The following is a 19,301-nucleotide window of genomic DNA, read 5'->3' on the forward strand; positions in this document are numbered from 1 at the left end:
CAGGAAGCAGAGGTCACTAACAGGAAGCAGAGGTCACTAACAGGAAGCAGAGGTCACTAACAGGAAGCAGAGGTTGCTAACAGGAAGCAGAGGTTGCTAACAGGAAGCAGAGGTCACTAACAGGGAGCAGAGGTTGCTAACAGGAAGCAGAGGTCACTAACAGGAAGCAGAGGTCACTAACAGGGAGCAGAGGTCATTAACAGAAAGCAGAGGTTGCTAACAGGAAGCAGAGGTCACTAACAGGGAGCAGAGGTTGCTAACAGGGAGCAGAGGTTGCTAACAGGAAGGAGAGGTCACTAACAGGAAGCAGAGGTTGCTAACAGGAAGCAGAGGTTGCTAACAGGAAGCAGAGGTCACTAACAGGGAGCAGAGGTTGCTAACAGGGAGCAGAGGTCATTAACAGAAAGCAGAGGTTGCTAACAGGAAGCAGAGGTCATTAACAGGAAGCAGAGGTCACTAACAGGGAGCAGAGGTCATTAACAGAAAGCAGAGGTTGCTAACAGGAAGCAGAGGTCACTAACAGGAAGCAGAGGTCACTAACAGGGAGCAGAGGTCATTAACAGAAAGCAGAGGTTGCTAACAGGAAGCAGAGGTCATTAACAGGAAGCAGAGGTTGCTAACAGGAAGCAGAGGTCACTAACAGGAAGCAGAGGTCACTAACAGGGAGCAGAGGTTGCTAGCTATGATTAGGTGGTTCCTGTGCTGCGGTTCTGACTCTCACGCCTCCGTCTCCTCGTTGGCTCTTCTTTAGAAAAAACTGAAATAATTTGAAACCAGCAGAAAAACTTTGGTTTCAAATTTTGCCGTTTCCATCGAGATTTTCTCAAGATGGAGAAACGACAACAAGTTCTGTCCAGTTTCTGCCCCCCTCTGGGCTGTTTTTGCACCAATCACTGCATTAATGCGGCGCGGCGCGGAGGACCCGGACTGGACCGGACCGGACCGGTTCTGGAAGCCTCCAGCTGCTGGTTGGTTGAACCTGGACTTCCTGGTTAGTTTCAGACAGAACTGGAGAGTTAATGAGACGCATGTTGAGATTTATCACAAATGTTTCCAGTAATGGTCCCAGAATCGACCCAGATGTAAAGTTCTGCTTCCTGCGCCTTTCTCTGATGAAGCAGCTGTTTCTTCTGCGTCTCCTAGAGACGATGATCAGATGCAATCAGGCAGGATGTCAGCTTTGATTTGTGAAAACAGCCACCTGAAGTGGACCGGACCGGACCGGACCGGATCTAAAGTACATTTAGATGATCAGGAAATGAACTTGATGAACTTGCTTGTTGTTCAGCTCACTTTGACATGAACTGATTTGGTTCCTGGAGTTTAATGTTTCCTGCTGCTTCTCGTTTGTTGTCATTGGATTTTGGTTCGCTTCTTATTAAACGTCATTTCCTCTAGAGACCCGCGTGACCCTCAACCAAACCACGAATCATGACCAGCAAGAAGTTCTGCTTGGAAAAGTGGATGAAGAAAAGACTGAAGCAGAACGGCGCCCCCTGGTGGAGCAGCAGGGATGTTCCTCTCTCTCTCCTCCAATCTGCGCGCGCTGACGCGTTAAAGGCTCCAGCTTCATCCTCCTCCTCATCGTCATGTTTACCCCGGACCCCCCGCCCCCTCCCTCTCTCAGTCTCTCTCCTCTCGGTGACTCGGTTCTGGTTCTGCTCTCCAGCTGCAGTCATCGCGCCGCGTCGCGGCTTTTCACGGGACGTGGAGAGCAGCTCTGATTTCCGGGGACTTTCCACTCTAAGGTGACGTTTCTCCTCCAGAACCGGACCGCTCCGCTTCCTGTTTGGCTTCTGAACCTTCTGGAGCGGGACGGAGAGAGCCGAGCCGAACCGAGCTGAGCCGCGCGCGCTGCCAGGTCCGGAAGGGACCCGACGGGATCGTGGGTCCGCTACGTGTTTCCTGTTGATCCACGCAGGGAAGAGACGCGAACAGGGCCGCGTGGAGGAGTTAGAACCGCCGGTCCGACCCGAGCCGGACCCGGGCTGTGAAGGCTGAGCCGGTCCTGAAGACGGCCAGTGGAGATGGTTCCGACCCGCCGTCCGCGCTCCTGCTGCGGCTGGCGGCCGCTCTGATCAGCATCTGCAGCGATGTGGTCAGCCTCTTCCTCTGCGTCCTCCTCATCCTCAGCGACCCGACCCACCTGAAGATGATTCTGCTGCGCCGGTTCCGAGTCCTCATCCTCACCGTCTTCCTGGTGGCCTGCTCCATGCACATCATGGTGGACCTGCTGCCCAAGCTGGAGCGCCAGGGCGCCGGCTGCTCCTGCTCGCACGGCCCGGCCCGGACACCGGAGCGCGGCTGGGCCGAACCGGGCTGGCCCGACAAACACACGCTGCGGATCCTGCAGGACTTCAGCAGCGAGCCCGGATCCAACGCGTCCTCCAGAGCCCTGGACCGGCTCCCTGTGGACGGGGCGCCGACCCCGGAGCCGCGGGGCCCGCGGGGCGACAGGAGCAGCCTCTTCCTCCAGGGGCCGGCGGCGGCCCGGTTCGGTCCGGCCCGGGGTTCGAGGCTGGCGCTCCTGTTCGAGCATCCCCTCTATAGACGATCTGTCCCGCCGCTGACGGAGGAAGACACGCTGTTCAACGTGAACACGGACATCCGGTTCGACCCCAAAACAGCGGAAGACCAGGCATGGTGAGCGGGGACCAGGGGGCGGGGCTCCATAAAGGGGCGGGGCTCCACAGGGGGCGGGGCTCCATAAAGGGGCGGGGCTCCATAAAGGGGCGGGGCTCCACATGGGGCGGGGCTCCACTAGGGGGCGGGGCTCCACAGATGCATTCTGGGAGGTTCGACCTGCAGTCAGTTAATCTGGGAGAAAATTTATACTTTTACACACATTATTATTGTTTTTTTATTTCATCCCTTCCTGCAGAATAAACCCAATAATATTTTTCGGACTATAAGCCGCTACTGTTTTCCCGCGCTTTTCTGTGGATTTTTCTTCAACCACCAGGGGGGGCTCTTTCGCAGGAAGTGAATCATTGGGAGTCAAAATTGGAAATCAAAGAAGAAATGATTGTTATTTAGAACAAGCCAATGCTAGTATCCAAACTCAGCCTGTTTCCTGTTCAGGGAAACACGGAGACGTTCATGTAATGCAGCTTTTAAGTTGGAGGCTGTCGACCTGGAGGTCAGGAGGGAAATAGAGCCGCTGCACGTAAACTGGGCCAGAAGTGATCCATGGCTCGTTGGAGACGCAGGTTTATTATTACATACATTCATTATTATTTATGATTAAACCGACAGGCCTGCAGCCCGGTGCGGAAAATATGGTCGTTCAGATATTTTCATTTTTCTGTTTTCCATTTTTATTTTTTAAGTTTTATGTTAAAAAACTGAAGACAATTTATTAATCATCGGCCATTTAGTTGTTATTTAAACGCTGCACATAAATTTATGTGCATTTTCTTTATGAAAATAAAGAAACTATCAAAAGGAATGAACTTAAACTTCAGCAGTATTAAATCATATTGCAGAAGTTATGAATGCTGGTTTAGCGCTCGGCTAACTGAAACATCTTCGCTCAAATCAGGGAAAGTTCTGATTCTGAAGATCTACAAATCGCCGTGCTGAGTGTGCATCTACCTTCTATCAAGGATCTTTGTAGAGGGAGGAGTTTGCTGGACCTTTGTGCTAATGCTAATGCTAGAAGCCCTTCTGTATGTTTTGATATTTCTTGTTGATCAAGTCCTGTTTACTGTCATCAGAGGAGCTGACCTCTCACCTCTTGGCTTTCTCTAAATGTAGAGATTCAGATTTTCAGTTTTAGTGCGTTTTCACGGCGACCCAGTTGTTTTTCAGGAGGAAATCACTTAAATCTTGATATTTTTCTGGAATATCGCTGGTTAGTTCTGCTATACGAACCATGCATCAGAACCAGAAGTTTCATATTTTCTGTCCAGTTCTTTTACTTGTTCAGTGTTAGTAATCTCCTCCTTCCTCTTCCTGCCGCCGTCCAGGACCGGCGAGGGCGCCGACGACGAGCCGAGCCCGACGGCCGAGCCGCCGGTCGAGTCGTACCCCAACTGGCTGCGCTTCCACATCGGCATCAACCGCTACGAGCTTTACGGCCGGCACAGCCCGGTGGTGGAGGCGCTGCTCAGGGACCTGCTGACCCAGAGGATCACCAGCGTGGGTGAGTCCACGCAACCTTTGACCTTTGAGTCATGCAAACTGTCTGTTTCTAGTGGGAACCAAAATCCAGTTCAGATCAATAAATCCCTTGATAATGTAGTGGCAGAAAATATGATGTCTAATTCAGATTATAATCCCAGCTAACGCTGCACCAGACCCTCTTCCCCATCAAGCATGTGGTCACAGTGGAAAGGAACTACTCACTCTGAACGAGTCTGGTTCCAACAGAACCAGCACCAGAACCACAACCGGGCTCAGTAGGAGCAGTCCTCAGAACACTGCCCCTCCCCCACCTGCCGCTGAACACCTTTCACTTCCTGTTTATCCTTTCAGTGTTAAATCTGCTAATAAAGTGAAATTCTGATATTTTCCTAATAATCCTAATTGGGAAACATATCAGTGCAGCCGATGTCCACAACATTCCCAGGACTGGGCCTGCAGGTCCAGTTGCAGGTCCAGTTGCAGGTCCAGTTGCAGGTCCAGTTGCAGGTCCAGTTGCAGGTCCAGTTGTCTCTCTGCTTTAACACATGAAGGCAGGTCAGCAGCTCCAACTGGAAACACCACAGAGCTGCAGCGGGCAGACCCAGATGGCGACAGCTCAATGCACACACACACACACACACACACACACACACACACACACACACCACACACACACACACACACACACACACTGTGTCCAGGGAGACAGGAATGAAGTGATCAGAGTCCTCTGCTCCACACCTGCAGACCTCCATCAGAACCAGAACCAGAGAGGAACTACTGGTTCTAGTTCTGATTGCGCCACCAGTCCAATCTGGATCCAACATTTGCTGTTCTGATGTGGCAGGCGAGAGCAGAGCAGCGTTCTCTCTCTCTGTTCCTGCTGAACTCAGCGACTCGCTGTCTGCAGAAACTGGTTCTGATTCCAGTTTATCTGCCAACAGCTGAAAGGCCTGCAGCGCAGATTAAAGGTTGATCTGCAGCAGGATTATCTGTTCAGGAAGCCGCCTCCATGACACACACACACACACACACACACACACACACACACACACACACACACACCGGTTCAGCCAGTAGTAAACCAGACCGGGAATAATATGCACTGGAATCTCCTCCCGGCTGAATTTGATTGAACGGGTTTGAAATCAGAACCGGATCAGAACCAGTTTGTTTTCAGCCTTCAGATCTTCCTGGTTCTAGTTGTGCTGGAGAAACCAGAACTCTTTTAGTTTTGGTTCCTTGTTTTAGTCTAAACTGATAAAATTGTTTGTTTGTCATAAAGACGATGATTTGTTTTGCTTTTCATCTTAACAGCCATGAAGTCTGGAGGAACGCAGCTGAAGCTCATCATGACCTTCCACAACTACGGCCAGGCGCTCTTCAAGCCCATGAAGTAAGTGCTGCTGCATCATTGCTGAGGAGGCGGAGCCGCTGGCTGAGGGGGCGGGGCCACTGGCTGAGGGGGCGGGGCCTGGGCCCACAAGTTGAGGGGGCGGAGCTGCAGGGGTTCAGGGGTGTTTTTGACATTGAGCTGCAGGTGTCTGACCTCTGACCTTATAAATTTATACTTTATTAGCAAACGTATAGTTTAGTTGATAAGGTTATTCTAAGATTATCAGTGTGGTATAACTTTAAGTGGGCCGGCGTCCTGCAGGTTCTCCTTCGGCCTCTAACGAGCCGTCGTTGGATCCAGGTGGGTTAAACCAGGGAGAGACTAAAACATGCCGGATGCCGACCCAACGGACCCACTGTGGGCTCTGCTGAGTTATACTGTGGTCTGTAACACTGACTATAAAACTGCAAAGATGAATTGAGTATAAAAATGGTGAGAAAGTAAAAATCCATCCAGTGTTTCTCCGTGTTTAACACTAAAGATGGATAATTCCTTCAGGATTCATCTGGCAGTAGCTGCTTCATCAGCAGCTGATGCTGTGTGAGCGACAGGCTGACATGTCATTAGAGCCTCTCATCCTGAGATTATGCAGCCTGCTATGGAGCCTCAGGAAAACCTAATGAAATCATCAGCAGAGACGCAGCGGCAGCTTTAGCAGAACCTGAATCCACTAAGATCCAGGAGGAGCTAACATGGCGCTAACACACACAGCTAACAGCTGTGTGTGTTAGCTGTTAAAGGTAATAAAATACTCGTTTCCATCTGTATACCAGCTGTTAAAGTAATTCACAATAAAGTGTACGTTTCTATTATTCTTTAAAAATCAGAAGCACTTATTATTAAAATAATAATAATAAAAAGACAATTTCAATGGTATTCCAAGCTGACAAACACCTGCATAGGCTTAACCTGACAAACAATCCATCGATATTTTCAAATCAGAAGGGTAGCATTGGTAAAAGCTTGAACCAAATGCCAAGAAGGGATTAAAAGCTATATGCTAATAAGCAATACTCAGTAAGGCCTAGGCTAAAATGATCATAAAAATCCATGAAAAATACCGTATTTGTTGCCTCCTCTCCAGTGAGCTACATGTGAAAGAAAATGGCTGGATGGTACCAGTTGGTAGGTGAGAAAAGGTCCGTTTTCCTCTCTGGAGCTTTTTGCTTGTTTTTGGAAGTTTCTACTTTCAAGGCTTTTTTGGCTAACCAGGAAGTGAGGAAGAGCTTCCTGGAAGATGAAGCTGCATGTTTACAGATATGAAGCTGGAAAGAAAACAGGACAAAGAGACAAATGGAGAAACAGTAAAAAGACTCAGAGTTTGATGCAGAAAAGCTTTAAGAGTTGAAACATGGCATCCAACTGGAGGAAAATCCTTCCTGCTGTGCATTAATTCATGTTTCCTTTGTGATCCAGTCATATTTCCACCATAACATGCTAACTCCTCCCTGATTGGTGGAATTAAATGTCTCTTTGGCTTTGTGGTGGTGCTGAATTAATGGAGGGTTAAAGTTGAGCAGCCGGAGCAGCGCAGGGCGAAGCCTCTGGCTGCAGCAGCAGGGAGGAGGAGCAGCAATTCACACTCTGTAATTACTGCTGCAGTCGCAGCGCAGCAGCCGGCCAGAGGTCATCCTGACAGGTTGGGGGTAAGGGTTGGAGCCAGCAGGGGGCGGGCTGAGGAGGGGCGGAGCCAGCAGGGGACAGGCTGAGGAGGGGCGGAGCCAGCAGGGGACAGGCTGAGGAGGGGCGGAGCCAGCAGGGGCGGGCTTGAGGAGGGGCGGGGCCAGCAGGGGGCTTTTGAATTTCTTCAAAATAAAAGCTTTGCTGGCTAGGGGTCAGAGTTCAACTGGAACAATCACTTGGTCTTCTGTCCTCTCCCTCCTAATCGTCTCCTGGTTCCCAACCTGCAGCTCAGTTTCCACATCAGAGCGTCTACATGCTAATGCGCCGCAGCAGCCGCAGCCACAGCAGCTGCTGCTGCAGCAGGCGGTAAATGTGATCAACGTCTCGGTAGCCATATAGCGTCAGCCATCTTTGTGAAGCTGCTCTCTGGCTGCGCTGCCTGGATATCGACTCGTCTGTCGGTTTTTCCTCGTTCTGCCTCTGAAAGGTTTTCAGGTTTTCACCATCGATGCTTCGGCTGGTTTCTGTTTTCAGAACAAGGTCAGAAAGTAAAATCAGTTCTTCTTTTCTGTGGAGTCACAGTTTCTCAAAATGCGTCTGCTCTGATTTCTGCGTTTGTGTGATGAAACATCTACCATGAATCAGTTTGCTCCATCCTGCCAGACCTGCAGCTAGCCTGGCATTAAGCGGTCTAGTCCAAGTAGCGCCAGTCTAGTCTTGAAGGATTTGTGTGGCTCCATGTGAGAGAGGAGACAATCCTCTGTGACGCCCAGCCCAGGATTTCTGAGGCTTCCAGCTGAACTCATCATTTCACAACAACCAGATCTGCAGCTGATGAAGCAGCTCCATCATCATCCTCTGCTGCAGCAACAGCCATTACCTGCAGCAAACAGGTGCTTTCCATCCATTTAATCAGCTGCAGGTCAGAATGCTGCAGACACCTCATGCTATTTGTAGCAAAGAGGTCTCACTCTGTCAGGAAAACTAAAACCCAAAGCTGCCTCACTTTACGAGGAGACGAGAGGCGGGAATGATGAGTCGGCAAATATCCCTCAGGTTTGGGTCACCTGGTTCACCTGCAGGAAGAACTCGCTGCAAGAATAATATCTCATAAAAAAGAACCGACGTTTCAGCTGCGACACAAGAACCGAACCGCCGGGGCGGAGAATGTCCTGACAGCACCCGGTCTGGTTCTGCTCAGGTTCTGATAAGATCATTTTGTTCGTCTCTCATGGAGAAATTTGTTTTGGAAACGGGCAAAAGTGCAGGACATCAATAAAAACTCATCCATAAGGACAGTAACCATGAATGAATTCAGAAAGTGTCAGATTGCAGAACATGCTTCCTCTCTATGCTGGTGATGCAGCATGAAGAACAGATGGATGTTTCATATTTGCTCAGAGGAACCTGAACCTTCCTCCAGACCCATCAGAACATGTTAAATTAAAATTAGTGTTTAATTTAGCAGTAATATTTCCAAACCATCCAGTGATGCCGGAACAGACTCGACGGTTTCCCCACTAAAGATCAACATCATCATTTTGGAAGCGTCACGCAATCAAAGTCGTCTAAGAAAATAGAGACGCTGATGAACCTTTGCACATACGTGTCACATGTGCACCAGCTCAGATCGCCGCCTATCTACAAACATAAATATTTAAAAGATGTTTGATGGAGCAGCCATGATGGCTATGGGACTCCAGTCACTGATTGATTTAGGCTAATGAGTCGTGCCATAAAACAAACTGGTCTCCAGCAGCTGTGTGGATCGTCTGTTAGGAGAATAACAGCATCATCTGAAAATGTTATTGGTATTTGAACTGACACATTCATTTGCTACTTCACTTAGAATCACAGAGAACTCAATTGTACTTTACTTGCTGAGATCTTTTTCATAAAAAAGAATAATACCGACTTCCGGGTGAGCAAGCAAAATGGCGACAGCTTAATCAGGTGGCCCCCCCGACACATTCAAAAAAAACATAGGTTTGAGGCAAGAGCGGGATATAAAACAAACTTGATAGTGCGTCGGAATGCCCAAATCTAAATCTAAGAGCACTTTGCTGTCTCGGCAGTCAATGTCGAGAGAAGAGGACACGATCGAAGACGACACGGCTAGCTACTCAGGCTCGGACGCTTCACTAGCGGCTAACGACTTGGCTAACGAGACAGTTAATCTACAAACTATTCTCGTTGAGTTAAGAAAACTGCGTCAAGAAAATGGTGAGGGCTTCCGAGAGGTTAAAGAGGAGGTAAAGAATATAAACAGAAGACTGGACGAGGCAGAAACGCGCATATTGGAAGCGGAGAACAGGATTCAGGAGCTTGAAGAAGTGGCTATGAAGCTAAGTAAAGTGCAAGACGAGTTTGAGGCGAAGCTGGTGGAGCTCGAGGGGAGATCGAGACGGGAAAACTTGAGGCTCCACGGCATTGTAGAGGGCTCAGAGGATAGCTCGCCATCTATCCCAGCCTTCATAGAGAATCTACTCAGAGAGAAACTGGACATCCCGACATCACTCGACCTGAGCATTGAGAGAGCTCACCGCTCCCTGGGTCCTCGGGCTCCGCCGGAGGCCCCCCCTCTCAATAATAGTCAAGTTCGCCACATCCAAAGTCAAAGACGAAATATTGAAAAGAGCCTGGCAAAAGAAAGGCTTCATGGTGGCAGGGAAAAAAGTCATAGTGGACCACGACTATGCTCCAGATGTGTTAAAACGGCGACGTGAATACCTTGAGGTGAAACGGGTCCTCAGAGAAAAGAAGATCAGATTCCAAACCCCATTCCCGGCCAAGCTGAGAGTCTTCTACGAAAACAACACGCGGGTCTACAATTCTGCAGCTGAAGCATCTAAAGACATGGCGGATCGAGGCTTCCAAGTCACCGTCATTCAGCCATCCACAACGTGGGTTGATAAGATCAGAAACACGATGTGGACCAAATTGGGAAAGAACGACAAGGATCACTCACGAAACGGAGCGCGGGAGGGATACAAGAAGAAGCTGGACGTTTAGAAGAGGACAAACACAACCATAGGAGCGAATGGACCAAACGTATCCCGGTGTTTATTTGTTTTTATCACCAGTGCTCTTCTCTTCGGATGTTACTTGGTGTCGGGGACCACATTTTCCAGAAGATGGACCACTATAAACAGGTATTGCCTCTAGAGGGCCCTTCGCAACCACGGAGTTGCGTTGGTTTTCCCTCAAAAACGCTCACAAACTATAACACCGTTAAAGTCATCAGCGAGACTAGCGGGAAGGAAGTCGCTAAATGGACACATACTAGCTTGGTTTACAAAGCTAAATTGTTCGATTTGTTCATTTCTGTTTTTTGTTTGAGTAGACTAGGGCTGTCACTTACTTTATCTGTCCTAAATATCCAGCGATATGCTCTCCAATGACTCCATTATCACCTCTGCGAATTACAACCTATAATGTGAAAGGAGTTCTTAATCCAATAAAAAGGGCAAAAATATTAGGAAAAATGAAAAAAGAAAAATAGAGGTGGTGTTTCTCCAGGAAACCCATCTCTCGGGGGTAGAACATGCTAAACTTAAAAAATGGGCTTTAACCAGGTTTTTGGCTCATCCTTTAAAACAGGCCGCAGAAGGGGGGTAGCAACCTTAATATCCCAGAAGATCACTTTTGAGATGATCCATGAATATAAGGATAAGGATGGTAGATATAATATGGTGGTGGGCAGGATTGAAGGACAAGAGATTACCTTTATTAATGTATATGCTCCACCGGGCTCAGAGTGGACATTCTACAAACATATTTTTGATATGATGATAACTAAATCGCGTGGCCTAGTAGTCTGTGGTGGAGACTTTAACTTAAGACTAAATCCCCCTGAAGATACTTCTAAACAACCCAGAGTTAGTAGCAATGTAGGTAAGAAGATCAGGAAAATGATCAAAGAGCTGGGGATAAGTGATGTTTGGCGTGAACTCAACCCCAGAAAGAGGGACTATACATTCTACTCAACCGCTCACCACCTATATTCCAGAATTGACTACTTCTTCATGTATAACAAGGACTTAGGAAGAGTAGAAAATTGTCATATTGGACAGATGGACCTCTCGGATCACAGCCCAGTTCACATAAAAATAAACATTAACAAAACAAAAACCCCATTTCAATGGAGACTTAACTCTAGCATACTCAAGGGCAAAACCAAAGAAGAATTAAGACAAGAAATTTTGACATATATACAGGACAATGACAATGGAGAAGTCTCCCCTGCAATTTTATGGGACGCATGTAAAGCTGTCTTAAGAGGAAAAATAATCGCTAAATCGTCTCTCTTAAAAAAAACTAGACAAGAAAAATTAAATAAATTGGAACTCGAATTGGCAGAATTAGAGAAAAGAAATAAAATCAAAGTGGACTCAGAAACCTCACGAAAAATAAAACAAATCAGGGATGAAATCAATCAAGAATTACAGATCAACATACAGAAAAAACTCTTATTCTTAAGGCAGAGTTACTATGAAGCAAGTCCAAAATCCTCAAAATTCTTAGCATACCGGCTAAAAAAACAACAGGAGGAAAGAACTATATACAGAATCAGAGATCCAACAACTAAAAAAGTTATCTATAAAGGCATAGAAATAAGCAAATGTTTCAAAAAATATTATCAAAAACTATACACTTTAAAAAACAAGAAGCGATGGACGAAGCTAATGCATTACTGAAAGAACTATCGCTACCTACAGTATCAAATGAACAAAATGATGCCCTGACCAAAAATATAACGTCACAAGAAATTGGAAAAGCAATAAATAGATTAAAACTTAATAAATCACCAGGCCCTGATGGATTTAATGCTGAATGGTATAAGCTCTATTTAAAAGAATTGTCTCCTGTTCTCTTGAGAGCATTTAATTGGGTCCTAAACGGGGGCCAAACTCCTTCCTCATGGAGGGAAACATTGATTACAGTTATTCCAAAAGAAGGAAAAGACAAATTGAATTGTTCAAATTACCGCCCAATTAGCCTACTTAACCAAGACTATAAAATCTTCACATCCATATTAGCTAAAAGACTAGAACATATCCTTCCAGAAATTATAAATGTAGATCAAACAGGGTTCATAAAGAACAGGCGAACCAGAGACAATATTAGAAGAACTCTAAGCGTGATAAACCACATTAAGAAGACTGATAAAGATTCAATGATATTGGGACTAGATGCACAAAAAGCATTCGATACTGTAGACTGGTCATTCTTATACAGAGTCTTGTCCCATTTCAAATTTTCTAATAGATTTATAAAGATAATTCAGGAACTATACAACAAACCCACGGGTAAGATTCGGATTAACGGGGGGTTATCAGAAGAAATAAAAATTGAGCAGGGGTGCAGACAAGGATGCTCCATGTCCCCACTGCTATTCGCCATTTTTATTGAACCTTTAGCACAATGGATTAGACAAAATACTAAAATACATGGCATAAAAATCAACCACAATGAACAAAAATTAGCGCTCTTCGCGGATGATATCTTAATCTACCTGGCAAGACCCCAGGAATCTCTCCCAGAATTAAATACAGTCTTGTTGGAATATGGAACATTTTCAGGGTACAAACTGAATTCCCATAAATCTCAAGTTTTAACTTTCAAATATTCACCCAGCAATATTGATAAGGAATATTTTAAAATAAATTGGAGTATGGACTCAATGGTTTACTTAGGAGTGACCATTCCCAAAGACCCAAAGAATATTGTCTCGGCAAACTATGATCCATTAATGACCAAAATTAAAAATGATATATCCAGATGGAGCCTGCTGCCCTACCTGGGCCTCACGCAAAGAGTAGAAGCTATCAAAATGATGGTGCTGCCAAAAGTACTCTATTTTTTTCAGACAATACCAGCAGAACCAGACAAATCTATGTTCCAAGAAATTGACAAACTGATTTCAAGATTTATTTGGCAAGGGAAACAACCAAGGACCAGATTTAAAACTTTACAGCTGAGTAAAAGTAAAGGAGGCCTCTCTCTTCCGAACATGAGTAACTACTACAAAGCAGCCCAAATAAACCCTTTGGTGGAGATCTGTGACCCCTCCTACAAAGCAAGATGGAAAGAGATTGAATGCTCAAATAGCGGTGTCCCTTTGCAAGCAGCAATTGGGAATATTGACTTAATAAAAAACCTTAAGGAACTTAATCCCTGTTCTGAAACAGCACTTAAGACCTGGTCAAAGCTAGTAAAAGACAACAGAGTCCTGTTTACCAATCAGATGGATAGCGTATGACCAAGATTTTACCCCAAATAAAATAGATAATACCTTTAAAAGATGGATTAACAAGGGTTTAGTAAAATACAATGATTTGTATCATAAAGGCTGTCTGAGGACATTTCAAGACATTAGGCAAAAATATGACATTGATAACAGAGACTTTTTCCGTTATCTACAAATCCGGCATTATTTAGACAAAACAAATACAGAAGATCCAAGCAGAGCATTTGTTGGAATATTAAATATCTTTCTGAAATCATATCAATCAACTTCCACTACTAAATTAATATCCAAAATGTATGACGAGCTACAAAATCTGGAGGGAGGGGACACGCTATATATTAAGGAGAGATGGGACAAGGAAGGGAACCACCAAATTCACATTGAAGACTGGTTAGATATTTTGAATAACTGCTGGAGATGTACATCTTCACTAACATATAGAGAATTTGCTTGGAAAACTGTTACACGCTTCTTTAAAACACCAGCTCAAAGGGACAGAAATGTAGATAAAACATGCTGGAGGTTATGTGGATCGGAACAAGCAGACCACTTTCATATTCTATGGAGCTGTCCTAAGTTGTCTTCTTACTGGAGGACAATTAAACAAAATGTGGAGACTGTTATTGGAGCCAATCTTACACTAAACTTTGAGATTATGCTTTTAGGCAAACGACCAGATTGTGTAAAGGGATTCTGTAAAACATATATTTTCAATATATTACTAATTGCCAGTAAAAAAGCAATTACTCGGAAATGGATGACGGACAAAATACCCACATTAGAAGACGGGACAAGCATCATTCAAGACATTTGCAAGATGGAGGAATTGACATTTGCATTGAAACTGGAGCAAGACAAATTTGAAAAGTGTTGGACCCCATGGTGGACTTTTATGAATACCAGATCTGAAGCTAGTGAGATTGTGGTGACACCCATTGTTCCTTAGCTACTCTGTTGAACCCTCGGTTTTAAGGGTCGTAAAAGTTATTCTAGTGTTGATACTGACTTGTTTTGCTCTTCCTCCTCTCTGGAGATGGGACAATCACAAGAAGGGGTTAACTGTATTGATTAATATAACAAATGATCGTGTACAGGTCAATATCATCTTATGTGAATGGACGAGATGTATATTTTCTATGTTGTTCCTTAATAAAAACTTGAATAAAAAAAAAAAAAGAATAATACCATTTAGCTAAAAAAGGATTAACCTTCAACTGCACCAATTTCCTGAGAAGATTGTTGACATGGATGGAATGAAAAGCTGAACTAAAATGGACAAACAGAAGTGTGGCATATGCTGCAGAGTTCTGCACATGCTTTAGTGTCCAAACAGCATCACTGGCTCTACGTCTGCTAGCGTAGCACCAGGATCCAGAAATGGCTGCACTTCCACTTGTAGAGCTTCAACAAGTTTCCAAATATGTGGCACCAAATGAGTGTCGGTTGAGATCTGAGAGAGTTTAAGCCAAATTGGAGAAAGTTCCTCTGCAAAGTTGTTGAGGAGGAAAGCAGACATATTGTCTGGGCCAGATGCTTTTTGTGTGTTTAAAGCCTTGAAGACTCTGAGTGCCGACTGTAAATGAATTACAATTCTGCTCTCAGCGCCACAATTTATGTTCTCCAATATTTGCCAACTCTCCTTAGAATCATCAGTTTCAAACTGTAAATAAAAACTGTTTGCAGCATTTAGTGCAGCCAGGGCTTTCTGCTTGGAGGCCATGTTGGTCAGGGCTGGATAGAGAGGCCATGTTGGTCAGGGCTGGATAGAGAGGCCATGTTGGTCAGGGCTGGATAGAGAGGCCATGTTGGTCAGGGCTGGATAGAGTCCTCAGTCCCTCGGTGTTGAAGGCAGACGATCTCCTCCAGCCGCCCTGCTGCTCATCGGTTCACCCTCACCCTGTGACGGCTGTTGGCGTCTGCAGCCATTAGCGTCTGCAGCCGTTAGCCTCAGGTAGCACCAATATGCCTTCCAATGTGCCGATGAATACATCATCATTCAGAGTCTGACTGTTAAAACAGACGAGCTGCTATTGGACGTGGTCACTAAATTAGAGCTGTATCATTTCCTGCGTCACCATCGTAGCATCGTCAGCCATCTTGGTTTTCTTTACATTACACAGGGCTCCACAGGAAGTTAGTTATTCATAATTTAGTTGACGATTAGTTCAATAATTGAGTCATCCTGTTAAATTGATTCAGGCCTAAATCTGACAGGTTTCTGTTCTGTTGTGATTTGTCTGTTTTTAGCCATAAAAGGAGAAATGCAGCAGTTTAAAGATGCTGAGATTCAAAAGTTCTGAAGTTGTTTTCTGAATATTGTTCTGGTTCGGCAGCAAGAGAACCTGCATTTGGCAGATTATTAATGTCAGAGAGACAGATCAGCAGCGGCTGCAGCTGCAGCAGAGAGGAGAAAGCAGCTGGGATTAACCGGACCGGACCGGGCCGGGCCAGGGGTTCCCATGTATCATGTTTACACAGCGCCTGCTCAAACATGAGCTTTGGAGCCTGGGCTGACCATGGGGCGGGTCAGGAACCCAAAGTGTAATCCATGGAGCTTTGCACTGTTGGATCACCAGACCCGTTAGGATTTACAGGATTGATTAGGATTTATTTAAACTGGACCGGACTAACCGGACCGGACTGTGTTCATCAGTTCTGGTCTCTTCGGAGCAAAGCAGCTTCTCTCCACGTTTCTGGGAATCTGCAATAAAATGTCTTCCTGTTGTCCACCGAGGCGTCCAGATCTGTCCTGATCTGATGTCCATGTCCTCAGGGACGCTCGTCCCATGCTCCTCTTCCGCTGCTCCTGGTTGTTCCGGGTTTATTAAAGGGTATCGGAGTAGAAGAGGCTGAGCCTCTCTCTGTTGTGTTAAAGCCAATAAAACCTGTCAGCTTGAGATTTATTAAGTTTAAAGCTGCATCTCTTTGGGCTTCGAGTCAGAATTTATTTCTTGTTCGTTGCTGAAGCCAAACCTAAATATGTTGATATTTACAATATAGATATCGATATGCACATATAGATCAGACCGTATATAATTACTTTCAGGAAGAATCAGTTTTTGTTCTGAAGATGGAAATCTTCTCCAGTAAATTTATTCTTTTTCAATGTGTGTAGTTTCATTTGTGTTTCCGTTCTGTGAAATGGTTCCACGATATTTCTGCACGTTTTCGTCTCGTTTGCATCTCGTTTTATTTTTACTGCTTCCTGTTTTCCAAACGTCCAGCCGCACCCATCCATCCTCTGCATCACTCCATCCTCCTCGTTTGCTGCAGACTGGCAGCGTCTGATTGGCTGAGATGAAAGGGGCGTGGCTCTGGAAAATGTTAATTTGTTCTTTATTGTTTCTCTTCTCATAAAACATGTTTTTTCCTCCATAAAACCTTCCAGCTATAAGCTGCTAACCAGGTGAGTTTGTCTCTGAACCTTCTTGCTTCCTGCTCAGATTTTATGATTTTATCATTTCTCTCCCCCATGATCCTCACCCATTAATTTACCAACCAGAACCAAACAGAGGCCTCGGACCGGTCCCGACCCGAAGACAACCGACTGTCTCTCTAACTCTTCCTGACCTTTGACCTCCTCCCTGCTCTGTGCGTCGCTGTGGTTTTGGCGTTTGCTCTGTAATCTGGACACGTTTGCGTTCAGTAAATGGTTTCCCGCCGTGGCGCTGCCAGTCGGAGCGTGTCGGAGAGCCGTCGCCAAACAGTCCAATTAGTCTAATTGTGTTGGCTATAAATTCACATCCAGACATGAAGGAATCTGAAGGAGGCTGCATGACTAATTACTCAGGCAGTTTGCAGCTCTGCTTGGCGTGGCGGCACAAAGAAACGGGTTTAATGGCGGGGAGTGGCGCAGTGCTGGATGGTAATTTGAAGCTAGAATTGATTAAAGAAACTCACAAGTTGAGGCACAGTTAAATGATATTGTGCACAGCGGGCCAGGATATAAAAAGCCTCTTGGCTTTATTTGTGGAACAGCGTGAGACCTGGCAGCAGGTTCAGCTGCTGTCAATCATCCGCAGGTGGAACGCTCCTCGTTTCTCCCCGAGGAAGCATCGGAGAGAAACGAGGAATATGCTGGGAATATTCCAAAGAAATCCTTGGATTAGCATTTTTAGCATGTGGTTGTGCTTTCATTGAAGCCGCGCTGCAAACAGAAGTAAAGAAAACCTCAGTCCGTAATTATGCAGCTGCAGTTACTGCAAACATATGAAAGTGCTTTAAATAAACGTGGAAAAGGCAATAATTCCCCTGCAAACGGGTCGGGAAGAACAGAACGTTCCTCTCTGATGTGGTCCAGTTCCGACCCGGTTCTGTTTGTAGTGGGACCAGGATGTAGTGGGGTTGGGATGTGATGATTCACCGTCTGCTGCTGAATGACGCTTGTTCCACATTGACCACAAAAAGTGGGTAAAATGCGACCTGAGCGTTCAGACTGCAGATGCTTTGGAACCGGTCCGATTTAGCTCCACGTCTGGATCGGATCGGACCTGGATCAGTTCAGCTGCTGTGTGAACGCAGCCGATTAAGGATGCATTCAGACCGGATGGTCCGCTGGACTCGGTTCCATTGGGGACTAAAGTTGCAACATCTGTTACATTTTCAGCACTATAGTTTGCATTCACACTGCACTGAGCGAAACGACTAAAACTAACTGAAAAAGCTGTTCCCCCCGTCGCCTGTGGAGGCGCTGCACCAAGAACCACTGAAGGAATCGACTCCAATCCTCTGAAGAAGACCAGCGCCGCTTTCCTCTTCACAAAAAGAAAACAAAAACGGAGCGGTGTCGGATTTTAGCGGTTCATATACTGGTATGGACACGGCCTGTTAGCCGCTAACGCTAGCGATGCTACTGCAGGCGCCGGTGTTATAGATTAACTGGTGGCGGCAAATGTTTGTGTGGGCGTGGCTTTGTAGGACCCCTTTGCCAAACCAGGAAGTAAACAAGGCAATAAGCTTAAAAAACTACAAATCTTCACAAAAATGCTATCTGATGCCATAAGAACCCATTAAGATCTTGGAAATCACTCATTAGAAAGACTTTTACTGGTCTAACATGCTATGTTGCCTTTGTTTTTTACATTAAGCTGCAAAATCACCAAAACATGTAAATCACGCAGAACAGAGGAATTTGGAAACAGATTTCAAATATTAATCCATGAAAGCCACATAAATGTTGAAGAGATTAAAAATAAATGTTTAAAAAGATTCACTGGCTTCGTTGTTTTTCACATCACCCTCATATTGTACAATATTTCACTTAAACACAGAAACTACAGCGAAATCTTTTTAAACACAGTTTCTGTAACATGTTATAGTTTATTTCCTAGTTCATTAACTGAAGTCATGGCTGCTGCAGATCTATGTGGCATTTCTTCTTTATTTGTGATATTTTTCTCATAATTTAACTAAACAGCTTTATTCTTTTCATCAAGTGACTCCAACACTCAACCATAAGAGACAGAAACTATTGTCTTATAAACTTTTACATCAGAATCTGTTAAAAGCTTCACTCAAACTGAGATTCTGAACGTGTCACCAGTTAATCCAGGTTTACTTCTTACAACGAGAGGTGATCAGGATCAATAACAGGCTTATTGGATCAGGATCAGTAACAGGATTATTGGATCAGGATCAGTAACAGGATTATTGGATCAGGATCAATAACAGGATTATTGGATCAGGATCAATAACAGGCTCATTGGATCAGGATCAGTAACAGGATTATTGGATCAGGATCAATAACAGGATTATTGGATCAGGATCAATAACAGGCTCATTGGATCAGGATCAATAATAGGGTCATTGGATCAGGATCAATAACAGGATTATTGGATCAGGATCAATAACAGGCTCATTGGATCAGGATCAATAACAGGATTATTGGGTCAGGATCAATAATAGGGT

At 45.3% G+C, this 19,301-nt stretch overlaps 1 protein-coding gene across 1 annotated transcript in view; it reads left to right on the forward strand.

Moving 5' to 3' along the window:
* Positions 1 to 1,521: 1,521 nt before the first annotated feature.
* fam20cb (FAM20C golgi associated secretory pathway kinase b) overlaps positions 1,522 to 19,301 on the forward strand; it is a 31,574-nt gene continuing 13,794 nt past the window's right edge. Inside the window, exons 1-3 of the mRNA XM_055057847.1 lie at positions 1,522 to 2,643; positions 3,969 to 4,144; positions 5,443 to 5,521. Coding sequence (XP_054913822.1) covers positions 2,153 to 2,643; positions 3,969 to 4,144; positions 5,443 to 5,521 — 746 coding nt within the window. The 5' untranslated portion in view covers positions 1,522 to 2,152. The remainder of the gene's footprint in view (positions 2,644 to 3,968; positions 4,145 to 5,442; positions 5,522 to 19,301) is intronic.

Source organism: Poeciliopsis prolifica, unplaced genomic scaffold, assembly GCF_027474105.1.
Source record: "Poeciliopsis prolifica strain line A6 unplaced genomic scaffold, Auburn_PproV2 SCAFFOLD049, whole genome shotgun sequence".
In the NCBI taxonomy this organism is placed as follows: Eukaryota; Metazoa; Chordata; class Actinopteri; order Cyprinodontiformes; family Poeciliidae; genus Poeciliopsis; species Poeciliopsis prolifica.